Source organism: Bactrocera neohumeralis, chromosome 4, assembly GCF_024586455.1.
Source record: "Bactrocera neohumeralis isolate Rockhampton chromosome 4, APGP_CSIRO_Bneo_wtdbg2-racon-allhic-juicebox.fasta_v2, whole genome shotgun sequence".
Lineage (NCBI taxonomy): Eukaryota > Metazoa > Arthropoda > Insecta > Diptera > Tephritidae > Bactrocera > Bactrocera neohumeralis.
The window spans coordinates 18,730,667-18,758,334 of NC_065921.1; the positions used below are offsets into that span (position 1 = coordinate 18,730,667).

At 34.5% G+C, this 27,668-nt stretch overlaps 1 protein-coding gene across 3 annotated transcripts in view; it reads right to left on the reverse strand.

The window, feature by feature from the left end:
* The window catches only part of LOC126757345 (sodium channel protein 60E), a 268,245-nt gene that overhangs the window by 15,738 nt on the left and 224,839 nt on the right, over nt 1-27,668 (reverse strand). For all 3 annotated transcript variants that reach the window (XM_050471173.1, XM_050471174.1, XM_050471172.1), the window contains exons 4-24: nt 27,306-27,633; nt 27,160-27,242; nt 26,700-26,919; nt 26,500-26,634; nt 26,212-26,433; nt 25,570-26,146; nt 24,005-24,093; nt 23,805-23,930; nt 23,565-23,735; nt 23,304-23,497; nt 22,998-23,229; nt 17,059-17,268; nt 14,491-16,982; nt 12,698-13,025; nt 12,526-12,626; nt 9,227-9,401; nt 8,306-8,602; nt 7,341-7,495; nt 2,382-2,515; nt 1,531-2,200; nt 1,064-1,423 (exon numbers count right to left, since the gene is read on the reverse strand). In XM_050471173.1, the coding sequence (XP_050327130.1) occupies nt 1,064-1,423; nt 1,531-2,200; nt 2,382-2,515; nt 7,341-7,495; nt 8,306-8,602; nt 9,227-9,401; nt 12,526-12,626; nt 12,698-13,025; nt 14,491-16,982; nt 17,059-17,268; nt 22,998-23,229; nt 23,304-23,497; nt 23,565-23,735; nt 23,805-23,930; nt 24,005-24,093; nt 25,570-26,146; nt 26,212-26,433; nt 26,500-26,634; nt 26,700-26,919; nt 27,160-27,242; nt 27,306-27,633 (7,299 nt within the window). The remainder of the gene's footprint in view (nt 1-1,063; nt 1,424-1,530; nt 2,201-2,381; nt 2,516-7,340; nt 7,496-8,305; nt 8,603-9,226; nt 9,402-12,525; nt 12,627-12,697; nt 13,026-14,490; nt 16,983-17,058; nt 17,269-22,997; nt 23,230-23,303; nt 23,498-23,564; nt 23,736-23,804; nt 23,931-24,004; nt 24,094-25,569; nt 26,147-26,211; nt 26,434-26,499; nt 26,635-26,699; nt 26,920-27,159; nt 27,243-27,305; nt 27,634-27,668) is intronic.

Sequence of the window (27,668 nt, forward strand, 5' to 3'; positions counted from 1 at the left end):
AAATAGGCTCCTTCTGCGTCGAAGCAGCGCTGCCAGCGCGATTTCCAAGCATTGTAATCGTTACGGAAGGCATCCTCCGAAATAGCCTTGAGAGCCGAGGTGCATGCTGCTTGTATCCCCTCTGTCGTCTCAAAATACTTGCCTTTCATCGGTCTTTTCAGGCAAAGAAACAAAAAAAGCCCGGGGGGACCACATCTGGTGTGTAGGGTGTCTGACGGTGTGAGCTGGGGCGTTGTTGTGGTGCGACTTCCAATCGGCTGCGATAGCTTATCGGACCCAATTGACCCTTCGTCTCTTGAGGACTTCCACGTAAAACTTGACATTAACGGTTTTGGTCCGGGAGGAACAAATTCGTAGTGGACAATGCATTTCATGTCAAAAAAGGCCATGAGCATCGTTTTCACTTTGGATTTGCTCATTCATCAGCGACCCCTTCCCGGCCCTCCAAAAAGGCTTAGTACCACCGAAACACACCACTTCGTGATAAAGCAACATCTGGGTAAGCCTGCTTGATCATATCGAACGTCTCTGTCGCAGATTTACCGAGTTTCGTACAGAATTTAATCGCCTACCTCTGCTCTAACGAACACTGCATTTTCGGCTTGCACCACTCACAGAAACACGTCGCGCGAAAATGTTTGTCCTGACTCTCCAGGTGCTCGGAGACAACTGACCAGCCGCTTCGTTCGTTAGCTAGAAACGCCCTCTACCGAATCAGTAGGTGCGCGCACACTCCGAAGTACAGTCGCGGCGGAAGAAAATCAGTCTTATTACTTTCCGGACAAACCCTGTAGTATTTTAAATATTGTCAGCCTGGTGTGTTCAGGATCTTGGATTCAGATCTTTGGAACCGGTACAAGTGTTCCGGGAGAATACTCAGAAGAAAGAGACAGTTCAGATGCTGTTATAACAGCGACTCATTATTTAAAAGGATATAATTTTCGATTTTCAATCCTTTCCACGACGAATATCTTTTTTCTCGAGCTTTAAAGTCATCCCGAACTGAATGGGAGTTTCCAAACGACCTAACCGCATAAAAAACCCTAACAACCGCTTAACTTACCGCTGATATTCGCGCCAGGCATTTTGTATGGTTTTGGCCGCCTTCTCCTGACGCTTCCATATGCGTGTCGACGAAACAATTTCCAACTCTTTGCGTGTGGGGAATTGTTTCTTGAATTTCACATCCATTTGTTCCTGCAACTGCTTGAAGTTGTCCGTCTCCTCAACATGACCCAACACATGTTTGACTAGTGCGTGTAATATATCAAGGCAATGAATTTTATTACCCCTCGATATCGGCAAATTGAATGAGACCAACGCTACAGTGTTGGGCTTCGAAATGCCAAGCGGTGGATCGAGCGAGGCAATGAAATCCGAAAGTTGACCAAAGTGTATGAATTGTGTAGCGTGTGGGTCGTATCTGTAAATAGCGTTTAATATACATAACAGTATATTATTGTGTGTGGATTTCAATTGGAGTGATGATAAAGTTAAGTTGTTTTATGTAAGTAAGTGGGTAATACTAACTTGGACCATCTGATATAGAACATTTCCAAATCGTCTTCGACAATACCGATCTCTTCCTCCTGATGTGCCTGATTGAAATTCTCCAAAATAATTGCAATGTACATGTTAATCACAATCATATAACTGATTATAATGAAACTAGTAAAATAGGTGATGGCCAATAGGGGATGGCCGCAGTCTCCGTTTGTTTGCTTATTGAAGAAGGGATCGCAATCGGGTGGTTGAATCATCAGTGATTCCAGCACATCATTCCAACCAGCGGAGGTCATTAGCCGAAACAACAGCTGCATGCTGCGTCCGAATGTCTGAAAGTTCACCATATCATCTAAGGCGCCCTGCAGCTTAACATGGCCGAACAGTGACATGCCCAATATAGCATAGATGAAGGTGATCAATCCCAATAGTGCGCCAATATTAAATAGCGCCGGCAGTGAGACAACTAAAGCGAACAATAGTTTACGTATACCCTTGGCCGCTTTAATAAGACGCAGTATACGACCGATGCGAAAGACGCGTACCACACGCAATAGGGTTGGGCTGATGGGCAAATCGATCATGATATCCTCCATGAGGATGCCGAAAATTGAGGCGAGTACAAGTAGGAAATCGAAAACGTTCCATGGCACAGTAAAGTAGTGATAACGCAAACCGATGATCTTGACGATCGCCTCTGTTGGGGGAGGCGAAACGAAAAACGGGATTTTAGTGCAACACAGTGGGTACAAAAAAAAACAAAAAACAAAAATACACAAGAAATAGTAGAAGAAAGCAAAACACGCACATTATAGAAACATGCAAGTGGTTAGTAGTACTAGGTACACTAGTTCTAGATAATTGTTGACGCTACTTACCCAGACCAAAGACGGTGGTAAAAAATGCATTGCTTACTTCGAGTATGAAAAACACAGAATGCGGTTGGTTGTAGTGCTCGATACCCATGGTTAACATATTTAAAAAAATCAATACAAATATGGCTATTTCGAATCTGTTTTGTTGTTATTGTTGTTGTTAATATTATTTATTATTATTATTATTACAGTTGTAGTTGTTGTTGTTTTTTGTGTTTTTTTGTTCAGTGTTGTTGTTGTTGTTGTTTGCACACGTTGCCAGTTATTACAATATTTGCAGTGTTTTTGTTGTTGTTTCAAGTTGTGACGTTTACATGTAACGTTAGCCGTAGGGAGAAGGGGGGAGAAGAGTTATTGAAAAAAGTACACATTTTAGTCATACTCATTTGGAGGAAATATACATGTTAACTGTCATAAAAAAACTTATTTACATAACCCAAAATATTTTCCATTTTTATATAAGAAATTAATTTGATTCAAACTAAATGAGCATAACAGAAAAATTATTTCAAAATTATTCTTAAAAATTGTGCGAGTTAAAAAGGCTTTCATATGATATTGAAAAAGCTTGATATGTCATGTGTCTAGCACTACGCAAGTATTACGAAAGTGAGGCAGTTTGCTATAATTATTTCAGCAATTACTACATATTGCAACTGAATAGTTCTACTCTATTTGCGGTAAAAATTTTGATTGAAGGAGATCTTGCTGCTTATTTAAACGTAAAAAGTAATATTTTAAATTTATATAATATATCATATTTTAAATACTAATAAAATCATGCAAAAACCATTTGAATAAAGTTGTTCCAAAAATGATAGTTGCCTACAGTAATACTACAACTATCTGATCAAATTTGAGCAGGACTGAGCTATTTAAATAAACTGCGCCCTCAAACCGAAAACATAAAAATAATTAAAAACATATCCTACAAGGTGCGTTCCAAAGTAAACAGGACAGGACAGAACAAATGGTTTTTTCGACAAAATCAATTTATTTTATTCAAAATAGTCTCCTTCTGCTTCAATACAGCTTTTTGCACGGTCCAAAAGCATGTCGAACGAGTGTTTTAGCTCGTTGGCCGGTATGGCCGCCAATATGCTGGTGCAAGCCTTTTGAATGGCATCTACGTCTGCATAACGCTTTCCTTTCATGGGCAAATGCATTTTTCCGAAAAGAAAGAAGTCGCACGGTGCCATATCAGGTGAATACTGGGAGTGGTTAATGGCTAAAATGTGATTTTTGGTTAAATAATCGTCCTTTGAGTGTAGGATTCTGCGCAATTTTTGATCGTCAGTCAATTTGTGCGAAACACACCCTTTCGTATGCCCAAATTTCCATGAATTTCAATGATGATTTCCGCTGATTTTTGATGAATTCATGCACAGTTTCGATGGAATTTCCGGTGATCACGGATTTTGTTTGGCCCACATGTTGATCGTCAATTATGTCCTCGCGACCACTTTGAAAACGTTGAAACCACTCGTGCACTCTAGTACGGGATAGGCAATCATCGCCATAAACTTGTTTCATTAATTGAAACGTTTCCGTAAAAGTTTTACCAATTTCAAAATAAAATTTAATATTGGCTCTTTGTTCGAAGCTCGAGATAACACAAATATACTGACACTTAAAACGCAATAACCTCACTTTCAATCGATGACATGTCATGAAATTCTCACCGAACAATCGATAGCAGATCCTAACGTACCTGTCGACATATAGATGGCGCCACCAGGCGGCGCTATATTCAAAAAGTCCTGTTTACTTTGGAATATACCTTGTAGTTCATTCTGCAAGACGGCTACTGTCAAAATTTCAGCCGGACTCGCATTCCAATTTAAAAAAAAAAAAATCAATATCGGTTGGTGACTCGACTGTTGGCGATTATATAATCGGATTTTTGACAAGTCACGCGTAGGTGTTTTCAAAACAGAAACAACAGTAGAGTAAGCCACAACAGTCCTTGTGGGTCATATGTTGCATGAAATATTGAGCCTAGGTATACTGTCAGCGTGAAAAAGTTTACTTATTCCATTCAGCAGTGTAATTTCGAGGCCGTCGCGTAACTTGAACATTGCATTTCACTCGGCGAAGACGATTATTGTTATTGTTATTTTTTAGTGGTTATCGAACACCAATCCAAACAGGGTTAGAATTGTCTATAAGACTATTCCATCGGCCGGAAGGATGTTGATGAGGACAGTGTTTGGCATTCGACCATCTGTATAATGCAGAGATCTACTACATATGCTTATTGGTGGATTGATTCGATACCGAATTTCAGTAAACAAGACAATTTTAGGGGGAAAAGAAGTTCTTCCACCTTTACAAGGCACCGGCCTACACCTCCGCCATCGCCACGATCGAATTAGGCTGCGAACAGCTGCGCCATTCACTGTATTCTCCAGATTCGGCTCTGTGAGAATTTTTTTTAAATATAAAAGGTCACTCGCCGTTCAAATATTTTGGGCGAATGAGAAGGTTATCGCAGCGTACTTTACATATTTTATGAAAATTTATTTTTCATTCGGGTTAAGAAAATTAGAGCACCACTTAGTCAAATATATCGATATAAATATTCACCATGCGCCAAATCTTGAAAAAGATCCGTGAAAAGAGGATCAACACACAACACCTCTTCGTTGATTTCAAAGCTACTTTTGACAGCACGAACAGGAGCTATATGCCGCTATGTCTGAATTTAATATCTCCGCAAAACTAATCCTGCTGTGTAAACTGACGTTTAGCAATACCAAAAGGTTCGTCAGGGTCAGTACGCCGACGATGTTGCTATCATTGGCCTCAACAACCGCGCCGTTATTTCTCCTTTCTCTAAACTGGATAAGATAGCGAAGCAAATAGAAAAGGGAAAAAGGAAATATTTCCTGTCATAAAAAAAAACAGCTTCACACTTGTGGCTTGGCTTCCACGTCACTGTTGACAGCCATAACTTCGAAGTCGTAGTTAATTTCGTTTATTTTGGAACCAGCATTTACACCAACAAATCTCGAAATCCAATGTAGAATGATTCTTTCCAACAGGTGCTACTTCGGACTGAGTAGGCAATTGAGATTTATGTAAAGTCCTCTCTCGAGAAATAAAGACCAAACTCTGAAACACACTGAAAACACTCTAGCTCTGAGAGTATTCTACGCAGTACGCACCGTGGGAAGCAGAGGAATGGAGGAGGACCTGGCTACACTTGAAATCTCCAATTGTAAACTCGGCTATACAAAGCAGACATTCTTAAAGGATTACTACTCGTCACGGACCGAATAACTGAATTCCATCTGGTATCGCAAAGGACCAAAACTGATTTATGCGAGGCTCATTGGCCTACCAGACTAACTTAATCTAACCTATACATTTTAACTGGTCGAAATTTAGTATTTTAGCAAAATATATGTATTATAATAGTAATATAATTAAATTAATGAAATAAAAAAGTATTTAACTGGATTAAATAAAATAAACATATATACAATACATCTATCAAGCAAAGAGATGTCATTGCAAAATGATGTAGGCAACAGCAAGCAACAGTGCAAGGAGACAATGATGATGATGAGATTTTCACAATGATTTGTGCGCAAACTTAACACGTTCAAAGGTTAAGACCGTCCATATTGAACCGGGAATACGTAGAAGGTGTTACATACAAACATACTGAGGGAGTTGTGAGACTACAAATAAAAATTTAATTCGATTTAAATTGGACCAAACGCATCAAGGATAAATTTACATACGCAGGACCAGATCGATGCAATACATTTACAGGGTGAGTCAGTTGGTACAAGCACAATTTCTTTAATTTACATACAAACGACACTAATATTGAAATTTTATACTACATTCGTTAGATATACATAGGTATATAGTGGTACTAAGAAGTACATAGCAGTAGCTAGTTAGTTTTGGGGTCTTCCACTAGGCTTACAGCACTCCCTGCTTGGGGAGACTACAAACTGTAGAATACACCGCAACAATGGCAACACAAGTAATAGCATCACGCGCGGAGATCCGCGGAAGAAAGCAAGTGTTTAAATAATTTTATCACCAAATCATACGATCATTCAGCTATTAAGACAGCTAAAGTTGTTTTGTGGACGTGTGTATGCTTGGAGCGAGAGCGCAACACTGCCGACATGGCAGTATCGCAATTGACGAGTTTATTTACAGTTATGAATGTGCCTAACCTTATACTTTTTGTATGTAGTATGTAGGTATGTGTGTATGAACGAAATTGTAACACTTTTACCAAAAAATTGAAGAAAACCACTTTGAAAGATTATAAGCGGTTTCGATGCAATCATTAACGCTTCTTCGCAAAAATCAAAAAAATATATATATTTATGTATGTAAGTATGTTAATGACGTAATCAGTTTAATGCTGGTGGCAGAGTTAAGTATTGGAATAAACAGAGCAAGAGAGAGAGAGAGAGTGAGACAGAGATAGCGCGCGTAAGAGCAACAAGTATTTGAGTTACGAGTAGTTTGTAAGCAAATTTTGAGCAGAATTTCAACATTCCAAATTCTTAATAGACTAAATTGTAGCAGAGTTCCCAAAGTATTTAGTAAAATATGTTAACAGAGCGAGTTAGCAGAGAGCGAGACTGTTAAAATTCGAGTAAGCGAAAATTATGCACTGCTAGTTAATGTAGTTAATGAGGTGTTACTGTACTTGAGCATTACTATGGCAAATAGCGGCAGCTTTTCTGAACTAAATGTTGTGAATGCAAAAGCGTATTGAAAAAATATGTAAAATTTTAAACTAAAAAATTGAAATTGTTTAATAAAAAAAGTTAATAAAAAAAGTTGTATAATTATTTTTTTATAAATGTATGTATTATATGTAGTTAAGTAGTTGAATATAAAGTAAAATCGAACTGAACATTGAAAACTGAAACTGAACGTAGTTACTATTTGGTATAAATCATACTTTTAGCATTTGATCATTACCTTCTCGAATTCGATAAATCATAAAACATTGCTAAAAAATGATTTATTGGTCGCTTAATGACTTTCTGTGGTTTTTTTCGTCCCAACTTTTTCATGGCGGTGTAATAGTGTTTTTGAGATTCGGTGAGAAACATTTCCAACACTCCTCCTTCATACTATGGAACGATGAAAGTAATTGTTTTTTTAATATTTACATATAAACACAATACATATTTTTCACTTATACTAAGTACACATACGGTAAAAAAATGTGGCTGCGTGTGTGTATACATACATATGTATGTATTTGTGTACATAAATAGTCAAGTGTGTTTGCCATATCAGAACACGTTAATAGTATGAACATTTATACACCGAAAATAAAAGTGAAAGCGAAAGTACTTTTCGGTAAAAGTTGCCACACTTGCCGAAAAGTACTTTCTGGTATTTTAGTTTTCTTATATATTTTGTTTTTTTAAGTTTTGATATATTTTTGATCTTTATATCTTTTATATTGTTGAATTTTATATTTTTTGTTTTAATTTTATATATTTTTTTTCATATTTTTGATTTTATATTTTTTTATTTGTATTTCTATATATTTTTTATTTTTATATTTATATATTTTTTTTTTTTTATTATTATTTTTCTTTTGATTTTTTCTTTGTATATGTAATATTTTTTATTTATATACATATATTTTTTTCTTATTATTATAATTTTTTTTAATCTTTTCTGTGTTACATAAACTTTCTGTATAATAATAATTTTTACAACAATTTTTCATGTATTTTCAAATAATTTTTCCAAACAAAAATTTCTCACAGTGTATAAAAAGAATATTTAGTAAATATATAAATAGCTTATTGTACATACACATATGCATAAATATGCTTGCGCTTATATCTGTACTAGAAAATATTTAATTTTAGAAATTTGCTTATGTCAAACCTGTTTGTCATGCGCCAGGGACCCGTCACACTTACCTTCTTCTTGAGCATATTGAAATTATCGATAATAACTCCAATGAATAGATTGAGCGTGAAGAATGAGCCGCAAACAATGAAGATCACAAAGTAAATATAGGCGTAGAGATTGGCCTCGCGTTGCGGCTGCAGATCGACGCCGCGTGCATCGACCGCATCGGCCATAACCTCCATCCAACCTTCGAAGGTGGCCACTTGCAGCAGCGCCAGATAGCCCATGCCGACATGATCAAAGGTGATCTTCGAATTGATCCATGTGTAATTTTGTTTAATGCAATCGGCTCTGTCGTTCACTTCCTGTACGACGGCGTAGACGAAAAGAGTGGAAAATATTAGTAAGAGATATAAAATTTTTTAGTTTAAAAATCGAAATTAAATTAAATAAAATTATATATTATAGTTAAATAAATAAAAACTAGACATTTGAAAAAAATATATAAAAAGAAACATTTAAATTTAAAATAATTTTAAATAAAAATTTTTAATAAAAATAATATTTATTAAAAAATGTTTTTATTACAAATAATTGTAGTTAAATATTTTATGACAAAATTTGTATATAACATTTATTTGAAATTCAATTTAAATTAAAATTTTAATAAAAATAATATTTATTAAAAAAAAATATTTTTATTTCAAATAGTTTTAAATAAATATTTTATGACAGAACTTTTAAATAAAAACTAAACAATTAAAAAATAATAATATTTATTTTATAAAAAAAAAATATTTTTAGTTCCAATAATATTAATTAAATATTTTATATCACTAAAAGCAAAAAATATCATTGCGCTTCCGCTCCTTTCGCAACGAAAATTCAAAATTAAACATTGTTCAAGTATCTCTGTGTGCCATTTTGTTTTTCTAAGTGTAGTGTTTGCATATTTAAATTTGTAGGTTATGTCCGATTTATTTACTAACCGTCACTGGCAGCAATTCACCATCATCGTCAAGGCATTTGAAAAATTTACCACCGAAAAATTGTACACCCATTATGGAAAATATCAACCAAAAGACTAAACAAACTAAAAGTACATTAAAAATTGACGGTATTGCATACATGAGAGCATTTACTACAATTCGCATTCCTTGCCACCTGGAATAGAAATAAAACGAAACAGATTCATAGATTTATGGGGGGACATGTTTAACATATTTACATATTTTTTTCTTTTTAACTGTAAATCTCTTTATGTTTTCGAAAGTTGTTTTGTTTTTTTTAATTATTTTTTTTGTTTTGGTACTGAGGATAGGAAGGCGTTCAAATACATACACACATATATTGGGCTACTTTTGGAGAACAGAAACAGCAAGTAATATGGAAATTTACACATACACACAGTTAACGAGAACTTTAATTTTAACTTAAACTAAAATTTAAAGAAATAATTTCGAAAAAATAAAATAATAAAATTTTTTTTGTGTCAAAGTCAAGCCTGTTTTCATTTTATTGCTGGAAATCAATAGTTATTTAGGAAACTCATATCTTTATGAACAACTGGAACACTTTGAAGACTCACGTCTTTTTTAACAATTGGAACACTTTATGTATTTGTAAACTATAAACAATATTATTTTTATTTCTGCTTTGGAGTCCACCTTGATTCACAGTTTTATAAATAACTGGAACAGAATGTTGAGAAAGACCTTCGGTGATAATCGTTTCGTATTGTCGCGAGCAAGTGGTTTTGATTGCTTCAAATTATTCAAAGAGGGTCGAGAAGGCGTTTACGTCTAATCAGAACCAGGACGGCCATCAACAGCAACTGATGATCAACTCGCTAATAAAATAAAGGAATTGGTTCTTGAGAATCAATGACTAACAGTCAGAGTTCTAACAGGCATCATTGGAATATTTGGGATTAAGGAAAGTGAAAGCACGATTGGTTCCATAATCACTAAATTTTTTCAAAAAACAGCGTCGTTTTAACAGACGATCAATCAGGTCAAAAATCAAGATTATATTTACAGATTTTTTCGATTGTCAAGGTGTGGCGCACTTCGAATTCCTCCCGACTGGCCAAACTGTCAACAAGATGTACTTTGAGTGTTATGCGTCATCTGCGCGAAGCTATTCGTAAAAACAGGTCGGAATTATGGGCCGACAACTCTTGATTTTTGCACCACGATAATGCACTTTAGCAAATGCATTGATTCTTTATGAGTTTTTCGCCAAATTTTTAACCAATATCATATATATATACCACCGTATTCGCCTTAGCCCCATGTGACTTCTGGCTATACAGCAAACTCAAGCGGAATCGTAGCGATTCTTTTCAAAAAGAGTACGATTATGACCAAATTTAAAGCCAAAAACGCAATGAATACCATAGACCAACCAACGTATTAACCAAATTTGGCTCCGTGTAATTTTTTCTTGTTTCCCAAACTGAAAGTGCCGCTTCATGGAACCTGTTTTCAGTCGATCGAAAAGATAAAACAAAATTCGCAGAAGGTGCTGAAGACCATCCCGAAACGTGCTTATGAAAAGTGTTTCGAGGACTGAAAATTTGTTGGCATAAGATCAGTGATCAAAACAATAACAATGACAAATAACTCAATGATGACCGACAGTTATAGTCATACCATAAAAAAGTCTAGTCTATAAAAAGATCACGAGACTCAAAGGATAAGAAATCTTAAACCAGCAAACTTGCTTATTGGTACATCTTTTTTCTTCTTTAACACTTCAAAACTGATTTCCAAAAATAAAAAAATATAATTTACTGTTTTTACAATAACTTAATAAAGCATGCAAACAAATCGGTTAGTAATTATTTGGTTCTAATCAAAAAAATTATGAAATTCATCAAAGGATAGCAAAGAGACAGGGAAAGTGGTGTTTGGTGAGAGGAAAAGTTTTATGTTTATGTAAGACTTGTGCCGTATAGCAGTAGTGAGTACAAATAAGACATACACATATACCGGGAGGTGAAGTGCAAGGTGCGGACTTGAAGCCAATAACAACGATTAAATATTGTAGGATAACAACTGACTACAACAACTGGGCACATGAATTTTGGCTAGGCGAGACACCGATGCGGAAGGCAAAGTGTAACACGAATTGCTCTGTGTTTGCAGCACAAAAAGTTTACAGAAATTAGAATTTTTTTGCATTTTAATTTTTTGATTTAATATTATTTTTTTAATTATTTTTTTATTTTTTTTTTTTTTTTTTTTTTCTTCATTTCTTTATAATTTTTTTTATTTCCATTTTTTTTTTTATTTATATTTTTTTTTTGTAATTTTCAAACTTTCTGTGTGCAAATACAACTGTACGCAAATTCAAAAAAAAAAAATCACATGTCACATACAAGCTGATTGGGCACAATTTCCAACTTCTGAATTTCGACAAAAATACACATTACTGTTAGTTACTGGCGGCCTAGTAGGTGGTACAGGTTGTACGGTAAACGGTACATATTAACGGTATGCTTCAATTACTCAATTACACAATTACTCAATAACGGGATATATTCATTACTGCTACTGCCAATAAATTTGTGTGAATTTTTCGTTTTAAAAGAGCGCTATACGGTACTTTCAGTGTGGCATTATTTACTTTTTTATTATTTCTATTCGAAATTCATAAAGAAGACGAGATTGTATTAAACACTTCCAAATTGTATTTTATAATAATATTTTTTTTTTTTTCAATTAAAATACAGTAAGCAAGTTGGAAAGCATAATTTTTTAAATACAAACACATACAAACATATGTATGTAAGAATATTGAAAATTAATAACGGTACAAAAATGTGCATACAAGCTTGGTCAAAGACAACGTTGTAAGAAATCAGTGTCGTTTATAAGTATATACTATATAGTATGTTATGTATGTTAGTAATAGTTAAATGTTTTAGCGTAAAAAGTTAAAAAGGCAGACTGAAATCTGAAAGTAGAAAGTTGATGCATAATTTAATATTTAAGGATTTAAAGAAAATTACACAATTACCAAAATACATCGATAGATTTATTTGAGCAACATTAGCATGGAGCATGCCAAATTCAGTAGTCTATAGTATATAGCACGTATGTATATAGTATTAATAGCATAAGAGAATACACATTTAAGAGCGAAAATATTAGATTTTCAATAAAAGTATGTAAATATAGTATTTCGAACTTCACTTTCTTTACAAATGTACCATCATTAATTTGCTAAGCAAAATTGTAGACACAAGCTTACGGTTACTTCGTTTGCACACCGATTAACTTACCGTGATATGGCACGTAATGGACGTAAAGCTCTCAATGTGCGTAGCGAACGCAGAACCTTGAGATTCTCATTCTCCTCAATGAGCAATGAGAACACAGATACCTGTGTATAACGAAAGAGCAAAAGCATTAAATACCAGCATAAATTCTTACTATCTTCAATTCTCTACTTACGAAGACTATAATGAAATCCAATATCGTCCAAAAACTGGTGAAATATTTGGAAAACCCCAACGCTAGCCATTTCAAAACCATTTCAACGACAAAGATCAGACAAAATGAGAAGTTCGTCCAGTAGAGTATACGTTTCAGCGTTTTATTGCTGTCCAAGTAGATGTCCTCGAAACAGAGTGTGATGCTCGACGCGAATATGAGCACTAGCACAAACCACTCAAAGGCTGGAGTATCGACAACCGCCAAGACAGCCGTCCTTATGCGTGTCCAATGTTTGGCGCTCTTCGTGTCCATGCACGACATGAACCATGGACAGCGAAAGTAGAAGCTGTAATGAGATTTTTTGTTGTTTTTCATATATGACAGGGGTGATAGATTGTGGAGAAATGAAAAGAGAAGAGTAGATGAGCCGGAAAAAGAGAAAAGTAAGTTGTGGAGAGAGAGAGAAGAGGAAGGAAGAATATAATTTTAAAGAAATATACATAATTTTAAATTTCATTTTTTTATTTTTTAAAACATTTTGAATATAAACAAATTTTTACTGCAGGTTTGCAATTTTCGTGTTTTGGGAAGTGCCATAAAAATATTAAAATTATATCTTTTCAAATATGTATAATAAATAAAAAATTTACACAGGTGGCAACCCTACCATAACAATTTTAAACCTAAGTTTTCTCAAATTCTTTTGTTTTATAATCGTTTTAGAGTGTTGCTTATATCATCAATTCAAATTTAATAAATAAAAATTTAGAAAGGTGGCAACCCTACCAAAAAAAATTTTAAATATGAGTATAAGCTTCCTCAAGTTCGTTTATATGATACCCATTTTGGAGTGTTTCTTTATATCATCAATTTCTTTGACACCAAATTTATAAACAGATGGCAACCATGTTCAACTGAAATCTTTTTTGAACCTAGTTTATGGGTTTCGTTTGGTACCCATATTGAACAGTTTATTTTATTTCACTAATTTAATTTAATAAAATTAGTTAAAAGTATGGCAACTCTTAAAATTATTTCCTTTTTAATCTGCTAAGTTCCATAGCCATACTGAAATGATTATTATTTTTGTTTTAGTTATATATGTAAGTAGTTAGCAACTACCATCTAATTTTTCATCCAAAAGCTTTCCGATATTTCTGTTGTTTTTTGTCTAATCGAATATTTTTAAAAACAAATTCAAACAGGTGGCAACTTACTAAACTTATTTTTAACCATAAGGTCTTTTAAACACTTTTGTATGATACCCGTTGTGGAGTGTTTCTTTATATCAACAATTTCTTTGGCTCCAAATTTGTAAAAAGGTGGCAACTATTTTTAACTGAAAACTTTTTTAAACCTATTTAATTTGATACCTACATACATATTGTACAATTAATTTTATTTTACTAATTTAATTTAAAAAAATTGTTTAAAAATATGGTAACACTACAAACGGCAACCCTTTTCAGCTGAAACCTTCTTCTTAAAGCTGCTTAGTTCAGTACTCACGTTATAATTAAGCGATTATTTATACTAATTATTATATATATTTTTTATGTTATTTATATAAACAGGTGGCAACTACGCTCTAAATTTTGTTCACAACCTTTTTAAAATCTCTGTGATTTGTTCTATTTTATAGCTAATAAATTTCTTTTACCTAAAATTTTTCAACAGGTGGCAACCTTTTTTAATTTTTTATTTACCGTGTTTTATGCTACGAAAATTTTAAATTTTGAAATATGTTTGTTATGAATTTATTAGACGTACAAGTAAAGCTAATAAAATCTAAATAATCTACTCATACTTACTGATCGTAACACTTCTGCGGGAAGCAATCGTCTGGCACTTTCGGTGTTTTCGATTGTCCGAAACTTGGAAAAGTCATGGGATCATTGTATGCTCCCTGCGAGTTACGTCTCCCACCTACTGTGAGATCGTCTACGTAGGAGACCAGACAATGCCATGGTTTTTCGGTCAGCCGCGAGAACGCCGACTTCTGTGTTGGTTCGGCGGTCTCCGTTACCATAGCACCGCTCGCAGATGAGCGTGCACCCGGCACGCTATAACCCAGTGCCAGTACCGAACTGGTATCGGCAATGCCGCCACCGCATGAACTATGCGATTCAGTGCGTGTGGATTGAAAGGAAGCGGCTTTGTCTAGAGTCGATTGAGGATGCTCGGCGAAGCGTTTGGCGCGCATATCGCCCACATCGCCGGCAGCCCTTGGGCGGATGGTCGTGGTGGTGGTGGTGCAAGTTGTGGAAATGGTGGTTCTTGTTGCTGACGGAATTAGTGGTTGTTGTGATGGTAGTAGTGGTGGTGGTGGTGGGTCATGTATTTTCGAGGCGTGGTAATGTTGTTGGTGCTCAGTGAGTGCCGCTAGCGGCGGCGTGGTCTTGATTGAGGATATTTGTGCTAGTGTTGGCGGTTCGAGCTGCGACTTGAGCGATGTTGGTGGCGTTGCTGGTACAGCCACACCGGACGATGCCAATGAGCCGCCGTCACGTTGATTACTCTGTTGACGGCTCAGCTGTTGCTTTTGTATTAGCAAATTCTCATATGAATTGGTGCTTTTCAGCGATAAGCTATCAAGTCGGATGGCGTCTGTTGTGAGGCACTTGCGTGGCAATTTCTCCGACTCCATGCGCAGCGTTGATATGGGTTTCTCTTCTTCAGGTACTTCATCGACACGTTCGATCAGCGATAATCGCTTGAAGCGGTCAAATTGTGCCGCAAACTGATCGCTCTTATGGCGTGCGAACGGCGATTTGGCTGCCGCTGTCACCGTAGCTGCCACGGCCATCGATTCGATGGTCACAAATGGCGCATGTATTTGATCACAGATTTTGCGTATTTCATTTGATATGCTAAAGTCTTCGTCGATCTTCCGTTGCTTCTCAAGGCTGCGTCGCTTGATCTTCACCGAATTGCGATCAGTGCTGGTGAGCAGCGGATGCTGGCGACGCGGCACTGTCGATAGGTCATAACTATCATAGGGATTTAATGGATGTACCACCTCATCGGCGGCTGCACGCTCTGAGGCGCCTGTTATCACCGCAATATGATCGAGTATGGCTTTATTGGCTTCGTCGGCCGCCGGCGAGGGTTCTGACAGTGTGGATAACCGACGCTCCAACGACGTGGTGGAGCGTTTAATCTCCTCCAACTCTTTCTCAAAACTCTGTATGATATTATCGAACTCAGAATGCTCAACCAGTGGCAAGACCTCGTCCTGTCCATTGCCATTGCTAGACGGGTGGCTACCATTACGGCGCTGCTCGATCTGTTGCATTATCGAGTTGGATATATAGCTTAAATTCGATTTGATGCTGCTGGTCGACGGTTTGCGTTCCTCTTTACGCGCATCGACAATCAACGAATCGGTGTCGGCGTCAACATATGCCGAACCATAACCGACGGTTTCGCTGAAATAATTGTTACTATTGTCCGCATCATCTTGCAGAAATTGAAAGAGCTCCTTATGCTCACAGTTCAGCAATTCGTCACGCAAGTTACCCTGATGTGAGAGCAGCTCCTCGTGTTCCATCGAGATTGTATTCAGTGAATGACCGCTCGAGTGTCGTCGCACACCCATATGCAAGTCGTCATCGGATTTCAGACTACGTGACGGTATCAGTGAACGTTGCGACTGATCGCTCGATTGCGACAGTCGATCTAATGACTTGCGATAGCTAGGCGAACGCGTCAGCAATGACTTCTGATACTGCAGATAAGCCTCGTCATGCTCATCGCTGCAGTAGCGGCGTGACGACGTGTCCTGCAGTGAATCGCCACGCATAAACGAACCGCTACGCTGATCATTCGCATATGGATCGGTGTCAGTCGAATTATACTGGCCCATGAGACGCAGCTCAATGGACTCGGTGTATGTGGGCTCATCACGCGAATCGTTGTGTTGGGTGCCGAAACCGGAAGACACTTGATGCAGCAGGCGACGTTCCGCTTGCGGATAAAGCGTATTGTAATCGTTGCGACTATTATTGTCTAATTGGCAGGAGCTGGTGGTTGTTGTAATGCCATCGAAGGAGGGCGCTTGCTGCTGTAATTGCATATGATGCAATTGTTGTTGCTGCTGCTGCTGCTGTTGTTGCAGTAGCATAAGTTGTTGCTGTTGCTGCAATTGTGTTGGCGATTGCAAGTGTTGTTGTTGTTGTTGGTATTGCTGTTGCTCGGACAGCTCATGCTCACTCTCTACGCCATCAATGATCGTGTGCAATGCATCCTTCAAGGGTATTTGAAAGCCGAAATCCGAGCCGGACACCGGACGATTCATGGACTCCTGCGCATTTAAGTGAGAAAAAGCGGAAGAGAGAGGGTTAGAAAGAGTGTTATAAATAAACAGTTGCAACACCCACCTGATAACTTAATCTATGCAGCTTCGTCTCGGTTAGTAAGCTCGGCTTCTCGATCACCTGCGCCGCCGCCTGCTGCGCCTCCATGACAATCTGCTGAAACTTGGTCGCATATTTGCGCTCCTTGCGCTCTTTACGCTCCTGCCGCTTCTTGCGTATCAGATCGCGTACACGCTCGATGCTGCGCGCCAATTTCGACTCTTCGCCGACTTCCTATAGTGTGGAATGAGTGAGAGAAGGAAGGTTTTTGGCGTGAAACAACATTTTTTATAGTTTCTTTGAGGTTATGAAAGAGAAGCTTAGGAAGTTCATGAAAATTTGAAAATTTAGTTATTAAATTTTATGCTTGCATTGGCGCCAATTCCAGACAGCGATTTCGCTAGTTACTACTGACAGCTAATGGGTGTTAACGGTTTTTTTTTTTTAGAAATTTTTCAGGGTTGCTAAGCTACCAAACGCGCCAATTGGGTAATTACCGTTAATTTTTTTATTATTTTTGCAACTGCTACTTAAGGTTTTAGGCATGCAACAACAATAAATGCTTTTGATTGTTTGGAAAACTACAGTTAACATTTAGAATTTTCGAAAATTGTACGACCAAATCAAAGAGCAACAACAAAATGCAAGCAATTTTTAGTAAATATATAAGTTTTAATTTATTTTATGGGCGCATTAATTATACAAAAATATAAAGTGGTTGATTTTTTGGTTAGTGGGTTTTTTAAATAATTTATATTGCTGGAAATTACCTTCTTTTTGAAAATCTGTTTATTTTGTGACATACATATACATTTTATTGTTATTGTTTTTTTTTTTTAATTTTTAAGTGAATATTGTTTTGCAATATCATTTTCAACATTTGCGGTTTAAAGGTGTACAAATTTTTCTCAGAGTTGCATTTCAACACAAACGGAGCGGCGGGCAGTACATAGTTTTACATACACATACACATATGTATACATATATATTATTTAGTCGAACACATTGTGGTGCATATTTTTAGTTGTTGTAGTATTATATATAAATACATAGTTTGGAGTTTTATTTAAAACGTTTATGACATTAGAAAATCAAAGAAATTAATAACAGTATTTGAGTGGAAAAACAATTAATTTTGTTTTTTAAATTTTTTTTTGTGCAAATATTTTACATTTGCAAAAGCAGTTTTCAGTTTTTAATTTTAGAATGTTTTAAATTAATTGTTTTTTGTTTTGTATTTTATAATAAGTATATATATAAATATATATTTTAATTAATTGTATTGTATTTTAAAGTAGTCAGTTTAAGGCACGCAAACACACACAGAAATCAAGATCAAACACAGTTTTGGGAAAGTTTGTTTTTTAAGTTTTTTTTTAGATTTTTAAGGCACAAAGATATGAAGGATCGTTCGCAAGTTATCAACAGTTGAGCGGGGAAACACAGACGAGTCGAAGAGAGGAAGACAATAGATAGAAATACATACATATATTTATTTATAGGTTATGTTAAATAATTAGTTTTCAATTGAGTATATATTGTTAAGCGGTGATTTGGCGGTGTTTCAATATTTTGAAGATTTCCATTTACAAAATGATTTGATTTAAAGGCAATTTTATTGAAATATTTTTAGCAAAAAAATTGTATGGGTGTTAGTAATTTTGTATTATAAAAAAATATTTTAATAGTAAAAATAACGACTTCATTAAGTTTTCTTAAAACTAAAAATAACATTTGAATAAAATTTTTTGGCAAATTTATAATATTATAATTTGTTGTATTTGATATATTACTATTTTAATTAAATTAAAAAAAAAATAAAATTTAATTAAAAAAAAATTAAGGAAGTCTAATAATTATTAAAAATGATTCTATGCAGTTTTGCGAAATATGTATGTAAATCAAAAAATTTTGGAATAAAAATTAAATTAAATTTTTTTTAAGATATTTAAGATTAAAAAAAAAAAATTTTAATTAAAAATTGACAATTTTTTTATTTTGGGATTTTGAGATTAAAAAATAAATTTTCAAAATTTAATTTTTTTAAGTTTCTAAATTTAGTTTATTATTTTGGGAGATTTTGGGATTAAAAAAATTAAATTTTTAATTCCGAATATAGGATTAGAAACTATAATGCTATTTAAAAACTAAAAATTTTAATTCAAAACTAAATTAATAATTAAAAAATTAAATTAAAAACTGAAATATTTGAAATGAAAATGTAAAACTGAAAACACAATTTTTCATTCCAAATATTTCTGATTAAAAACTGAGATATTTTTTAAATTACAAATAAATGAAACCGAAAATACATTTTTTATAAGTTAAAAGCTTGGACGAAAAAAATTATAAAAGAAAGATTTTCATTTTAATCAAAATTTAAATTATAATAAAATAATTAAATTAAATTTAAATATTTCTAACATTAAAAAATTAAAAATTTTAAATGAAAATTTAAAATTGAAAATAAAATTTTTTTTTCAGATATAAGAAAATATTTTTTAAATTAAAAATAGAAGTAACCAAAAAATATATTTTTCAAATTCATAGCTGAGATGAAAAAAAAAATACAAAAGAAAGACTTTCAAATTTATTTTTATATAAAATTAAAAATTAAAAAAATATGAAAAAATAATTTAAAATTTAATGTTTTTAAAATTAAAAACATATTAAAAAATAATTTAAAATTTAATGTTTTTAATTTTTTTATTTACTAATTTAATTTTTTTTAATCTAAAAAAATTTTATTTAATATAAAAAATTTAAATTTTTAATATAAAAAAATTTAAATGAAAATGAAAAATTTAAAATAATATTTTTGATTCCAAATATCTCTGATTAAAAACTGAGAAAATAATTTTTAAATTAAAAATAGAAACAATCAAAAAATATATTTTTTTTGCTATTAAAAAATAAATTTTTAATACCGATTTTGGGGTTCAAAATTGATTTTTTTTGTTGAATTTATGATAAAAATTTGAAATTAAAAAAATTAATTCATTATTTGGAGTAACAAGTACAAAACTTCAAATCAAAAGCTGGAATGAAAAAGTAAAAAAAATTATTGATTTACATACATTTTTCTAACGGAAAAAACTATAATTAAAATTAACAAAATGCAAATAAGACAATAAGGTGAAATGGTAGAAAAAAATTATGTAAAAGTAATAAATTTTAAATTCTAACAAAAAATTTTAATTTTTAATAATTAATCGTACCGACCTTACGATTTTTTTCCAATCAAATACAATTTACCATTTATTTTTAATTTTTAATACAATTTTTAAATAAAATTTGTTTTTTTTTTTATTTCGGTATTTGGGATTAAATTTTTTGTTTTAATTCCAAAATAATTTAATTTTTTAATTTTTAATTATTAGGTTGGGATGAATATTTTTTAAACCCAATTCTATTGATTTATTATTAATTAAATTTTTGGGGTTAAAAATTTCAAAAAAATTAAAAAGTTATTTTTAGCTAAAATCTACGACATTACAAATTAAGAAAAACTAATTCATATTAATTCAGAATACAATTGTTTTTAGTGCATTATTTGCAACCCTGCATACGCTGTCAATTACAAATACTTTCAAATAATTCTAACCTCAAAATTCAAGTATTATATTTCAATTCATTATATTTAATTTCAGCGCTTATAATGAAAAAAATATGTAATTGAGTACAATAATATTTTTTTATACATACATATGTATGTTGACTCATAGTCTGTGTTACAGTCTTTTTCAATCAGTAAACCCAATTTTAAGTTCTGTACTTTTTGCTACTCAAAATATTGAAACAACTGCTCAAATATTAGAAGGCAGTAAACATGTGTATTCTTGTTTTGTCATTGAAAAGTTTTTGTAAAGTGTGTGTGTGTATTTATTTGGCACAATGCTTGAGTATATAACAGTATTCATATATATTAGTATGTAGATATGTATGTATATTAGATAATATGTTCGCAATTGTATGCTTAAGCTGTTTTTTATTGTTTTTATAATAATGTTAAAATATATATTTTAGGTCTTCGGCATTCGCACAGAAATTCAATTAAATAAAGAGAATAAAAAATATATATTTTTAGATGTAAAAGTTTATAAGTGCTTTAAAAAAATATAAAAAAATTGTAATATGAAAAAAATAAGAAAAATATTTAAAATATAATAATTTATATTAAAAAAAATATATATATTTTATTTTGACAAATATATGCACGTTTTTATAGATTATTATAGTGAATAGTTCATTATAAAATATTTTTTTTTTGCAATCTTAGGATTTTATTTCAAGATTTCAATTAAAAAATAGTTTAATAAGAAAAGTTCCAAGAAGATCCGACGTTTTGAAGCCAAATTTTTCCAGCGATGAGGCCCTTTTCTGGCAAAATTGCCGCATTTCGGACAAAGAGCAACCTGAAGAGACTCCAAAGCTGCCATTTCATCCAGAAAAACAACGGTTTAGTGTGGTTTGTAGGCCGCTGGAATCATTGGTCTATATTTCTTCAAAAATGTAACCTTCAATGGCAACCGTTATCGCGGCACGATAATCGACTATTTGATGCCTCAAATTGAAGCTCGCGATTCGTCGACTTTTGGTTTCAACAAGACGGTGCCACTTCCCACACATCGCATCACTCAATGGATTTATTGAGAGAACACTTCGGTGAGCATATAATTTCACGTTTTGGGCCGGTCGATTGGTCACCAAGATCGTGTAATATCACACCGCTAGACTTTTACTTGTGTGGATATGCAAAGTCTAAAGTCTATGCGGACAATCCCGCTTCTATTCAGACCTTGGAGCACAACATCGAACGACCTTGGAGCACATGCTCGAACGAGTCATCGAAATTGGACTCAACGGTTGGACCATCTGAGACGTAGCCGCGGCCAACATGTGAAAGATATAATCTTCAAAAAATAAATGTCAAAGTATGTTCTTTTGAATGATGAAGCCTGATCCATTTCGAAGTTCCCTACACATGCTCGAAGGTTTATTTCCCCAGTAAATTTGAATTTTCTGTGGTTTTTCTTTGAAAATGTAGGGAACTTCGAAACGGATCACGCTTAACGTATGAAAAATCGCGAATAGGTACTATTTTTCACCCATACGGGTACTTCCCATATTAATAAGAAAAAGTAAAACAAATTTAATGTAGTTATAATGATATAAGACTATTAAATTGAGCAACAAAAATATGAATAAATTAAATAAAACAATATACATAATTAAATATTAAAAAACTCAGTTGTAAACTATTTACATCTGTGAAAATTTTAAATTTAAAAAATAAATTAATATAAACTATTATAAAAAATAAGTACTCGTATAACAAAGGAAATAAACGAATTTTGCAAAAAAAAAAAATATAAATAAATAAAGACAAAAATTCTATATAATACATTTAAAAGTAATTTTCAAACTGATGATTTGTGCAGCTGAACACAAAAAACATCAAAGTGCAAAGTTCGAAAATAGAGAAATACACACACGCACACAGCTATATTAAAAATATATGCAAATAGCAAATAATATTCGATCAATGCAAAGCGTTTACACATTTTAAATTCATGGAATTTAATTTAAAAAAACTCAAAAACATTATTTAATACAAATAATTTGCATTGTTTGCACACTAACACCAATAAAAATCGAAAACTAACAAACATTTTTTTCTGCTTTTCTCTTTGCATTTAAAATTAGGTTTGTTAGGTGATTATTTTTAGCGCATAACGGAGATTTTGGTTTGTATTTTATGGCAAACGATTTAAGTGAGTTTTAAAATTTCGGGTTTTGCTTACATTTATTAATATTATTATTATTTTTTTTTTTGACAAGAACCACAAACATACACATATATATTTAGTAAGAAAAACACATAATAAACGCGCACACCGTTTATTCGGCACAGTTAAGACGCTTATTTATAGGGAAGTGCGTGAAAATTTTGCATACTTTACCTCTTTTTTCGACTTCAATTCCTCCGAATTGAAACTGTTGAGCAACAACGCCAAGAACAAGTTTAGCACCATGAAATTGCCCATCACTAGCGTTGGCAAGAATATGGCAAAGCACGATGAGGCGCCCTGCTCCTCCTCCGCACGCATACAATCCCACAACGGCTCAATCCACTCACCACACAATATGCGAAATATCATCATGAACGAATGGAAAAAATCGTTAAAATTCCACCTGCAAGCAGATTTTCATAAATTCACAAAAATTAATTCGGAAATTTGTAAATAATTTATATTTCATTGACATGCCTTGGCACTGGGTCTGGATCGAATTTCTCGGGTGTGTAATCTTTCGAAAACAATTGCATACCGATCACAGCGAAAATATATATGACTATAACTAAAATCAGGGTAAGATTACCCAAAGCACCTATTGTCGATATGATAATGCTGAGCAGGACCTTCATTGTGGTCCACGATTGCGCTAGCTTGAGCACGCGGAGCTGTTCGTAAGTAAATTAATGAGTAATCTTTATACATATAAATATATGAAAATCAAGCGCTACGCACCAAACGCAAGCCCCGCAGCACACTAAGACCATCCACCAACTCAAATATAATGTCTAATAAACTGGCTGTCACAATGATCAGATCGAAAATGTTCCAGCCGCATAGAAAAAAATCCTTCGACAATGCCATTAACTTAATGATGCATTCGAATGTGAAAATCGATGTAAAAACCTGTTGGAGTAAAACGTGTATGCTTTATAAAATATAACTGCAAGTGAAAGTAATATTTGAATTACGCACTTTATTGCCTACGTCTAATGCATTGCGAAAGTTCTCACTCATGCCGTGATGCTCCATGGCTAGAAATGCCGTATTTAGTACTATGCAGAGCGTTATGGCTAATTCGAAAAGTGGATCACGCACCACCTGCAATATATGCAATATAAAAACAACAACAACGATTAAAAATTAAATAGACTTGATTAAATTGAGTTATTTACCTTGTAGAGACAGTTCTGGAACTGCAGCCAACCTTCATAGTTGACGCAGCATTGTATGCATCTATCACAATTACGATCGGGAAGATCATCTGAGAAAAGAAAATATTGATATAAATATATAGTATAGTAATAAAAAAATACATGCTCAGTGCCATCTGATCAAATTTGAGCCGGATTGACCAAAAAAATTTTTCACACATTTTTATACAAATCTTTAACCTTCAAAGTAGACTTCTTTTGAGCCAATAAAAACATACCAAAAATGCAATTTTCCATATACATGGAAAGTGAGAGCGAAAAAACCCAAATTCGCTCTCGACTATATTTTGGGGAATATTGGACAGTTTCAACGTCGTATTCATGAACTCAGGTCTTGTCACCAGTAGCCAATGGATTTGATGAATCTAGAGTCTTCGACAGGTTGCCAAGCATATTTTGGTCGACCCGAACAATAAAGAAAAAGAAGAAGAGCTTTAACGCGCTTGTATCCAAAACCCCTAGCCGCTACACAAGAGGTGAATCTGAAACCATACTCTGTTATGGGGATGACAGCAAAAAAGTTCAAGGAAAAAACACGGTAGTAAGCGCTCAGAAACAGGGTGGCTTGGAGAGAGTCTACAATTGGCACCCTTACCTAGAGATGACATCATCAAGAAAATTAAATTTGAAAAGGGATTTTAAGTCTCACGATTCTGAAAAAATTAATGGAAGTACTCCATCCTTGAGGAGTACTTTCGTAGAAGCGCAATGTAATGGTATACAGACGGCTGGAAAACAGCAGATAGCATTTTTCCAGCTGAGGTCTATACTTAATCTAAAACTTACCGATCCGAACAAGGTTAGATCTCCGATCTGACACCCCCCTCTCTCTATAGTTCGACCCGTCGAACACAACGGGAACTAGATGACCGTTGAAACAACAACATACGACCGGAACGAGAGGAGTAACGGAAAAAGGAAAGGGACAGCAGAAAACGCTACCGACAACAAGTCCCTAGGCTTCGAAAGACGAGGCTGTTTCTGGAGAGTTCGATACAAAACGGTTCAAGAAAGTAAATACTCTTCCAGAAACAAATGAAGGATTTCATGCAGGTCACTGCAGGCTGCGATGTCATCTGCTCAAGTTAGAATACTGTTCACTGCATCAGTGTTGCTTCTGCGACCAAAGAGCCGAGACACCAGAGCTCAAACTGCTTACTAAACCTTTTTGATTTGACTGGGTGAAACGAAGTGTGGTAATAACAGGAGAGAACACAATAGACCACGGCTCGCAGCACATTCCTCATACTTCAATCAAACTATCTATCCAAAACATCAACCAAAATATGTTGAATCAATCCATAAGAGATGTTGAGATCTACTGTCTCTCTGATGCCACCACGCAGGTTTTCATCCTCTGTTTCGTGAAAAATGTTACTGTTATTAACAGAGCTGAATGGTCGACTCGCATGAAAGAAGCCAGTTCGACGCAAATTTGATCAGAAGATCCAAAAATATTATATAATATTTTTACATAACGTATTTTTTTTTTTTTAAATTTAGTATGCAATCATTCATTCACTCACCGATCACCACAATTTCCGAAGAGAATTCCTGATGCAGCGCATAAATGTTATGCTTCTTAATGCGCGCAATGTTGCCATTGCACTTGATGAGCCGCACCTCGCGCGGCGACAGAGCCAACGTCACCGAGGTCAACTCATTTGGCAGCTCCACTGTGGATACATTGACCATTTCGGTGCCGGTCTCCTGTTCCTCATGATCATCCACCACACCGGAATCGTCTTGCGATGACTCGCGATTCACGCCACTCGAATTGGAGCTGGCCTGACGGCTGCCAGGCAGCAATTGTCCTTTATAATCGGATGGATATAACATATTGGGATTTTTATTGCCATCTTCTTGGAAGCAAATACGTGTGCGAGCAGTCTGCGCCTCTTTCGGTGTTAGCGCTTGTGGTGTTTGTTGTGATTGTTGTTGTTCCTTTAGTTGTTGTTGTTGTGCAATGGGTGTTGGCAGCAGTTGTTGTTGCTGCTGCTGCTGTGGGGTTGTGGTGAGCTGCAATTGCAGCTGTTTGGGACGTTCAGCATTGCTGTGGCGTGGACTGGGACCTGGGCTGGGCGTAACGGATCTACTTTTATTCTGTGAAATTGTGTAAAATTTGTGTAAATATAAAAAATTGGTTTAGGAAAGTTTTCGCAATTTACTTGGCCATTTCCGTTGCTATCGTTATTGTTGTTGGCACCGTCTTTTCCACCTTTAACCTTTTTTCGGCGTGTCTTCTTTTTGCTATACGACGCTAGCAGCACACCCTTGCGCGAATCGATCTTCTTTTTATTGTTCTTATTTAATTTTTTTACATTTAAAACGGACGGGTCGAAGCTAAATGTTGAATCATCGCGATGATCCAATAAGTCTTTCTTGCGTTCCTAAAGGATATATTGAAAAAATACATTTTTAAATAAATGTCCGTAAGTTGGGTTATGGCAACTCACTTCGTTTGTGATTTCGGCTTCTTCCTCGTAACTTAGTGCAACTACGGCTAACATTAGATTAATTAAATAAAATGAGCCAAAAAACACAACCACGGTAAAAAATGACACACTCATGGGACCAGATGTGGCCAATACCTGTAATAATAATTTTCATAAAATATAAAAAAATAATTATTTTAAATATCCACAATAATGCTCACCATATTGTAGACATTCTCCCAATAGTCCAATGTAATCAATTGGAAAGTCGTTAACATGGACCACATAAAGTTATCGAAATTCGTATAACCATGATTCGGGTTCTCACCCACGCAAAGGCAAGTGTAGTCCGTAGGGCAGTGGCGAGCGCCTGTTAAATTGCCACAAAGCATTGGCATTTCCTCGTCGTCGTACAGCCAGTTGTCGGTGTCGTTGATCCAGCTGTTGAGAACACAGGAAAATGCACATGGGGTTAGGGATAGTCAGACTTTTCAAAAAAACTTGCTTTTTATTTTTGCATTTTCCTAAGTTTAATATCTTGGACATATTCTCTAAAAAATTTTAAGTAAATCTTACTCATTTTATTCTATAATTAGCAAAGAGTTCTTAAAAATTCTTGTTTTTCCGTGTCTATGCGTACACCTAACCCTAAAAATATTTGTGAAATAATTCATTACGCACCTGCGCCACTCCAAGTCTGTGGTATTAACCCAATCGTCTGGAAGATTTCTCACACACTTATTTCTCAGTTCACCCATATAAACCTATTGCGAAGAAATACTATTTAATATTTCACTCTAAAAGTAATACCGTTACTTTGTACACACCTGTAGTGCGAACAGTGCAAAGACCATTAAGCAAAAAATGGTTAATGTCATGACCTCGGCCAATTGGCGGAATGAGTGCAAAAGTGCATTGATGATAGTCTTTAGTCCTGGCATTATTGAAACAGTCTTTAGGGCGCGCAACACGCGAAATGTACGTAAACCGGCCAGATTGCCCACCTCCATGCCGATAGTGGCATAACCACTCGTTATTACAACAAAGTCCAGCCAATTCCATGGATTGCGCAGATAGGTGTACTTGTTGAGTAGGAAGCCTTTGGCAACGATTTTGATTACCATTTCAATGGAGTAAATTGCTAGGAAGATATATCTGCAAACAGGAAGAGGATGTGCATATAAATATTA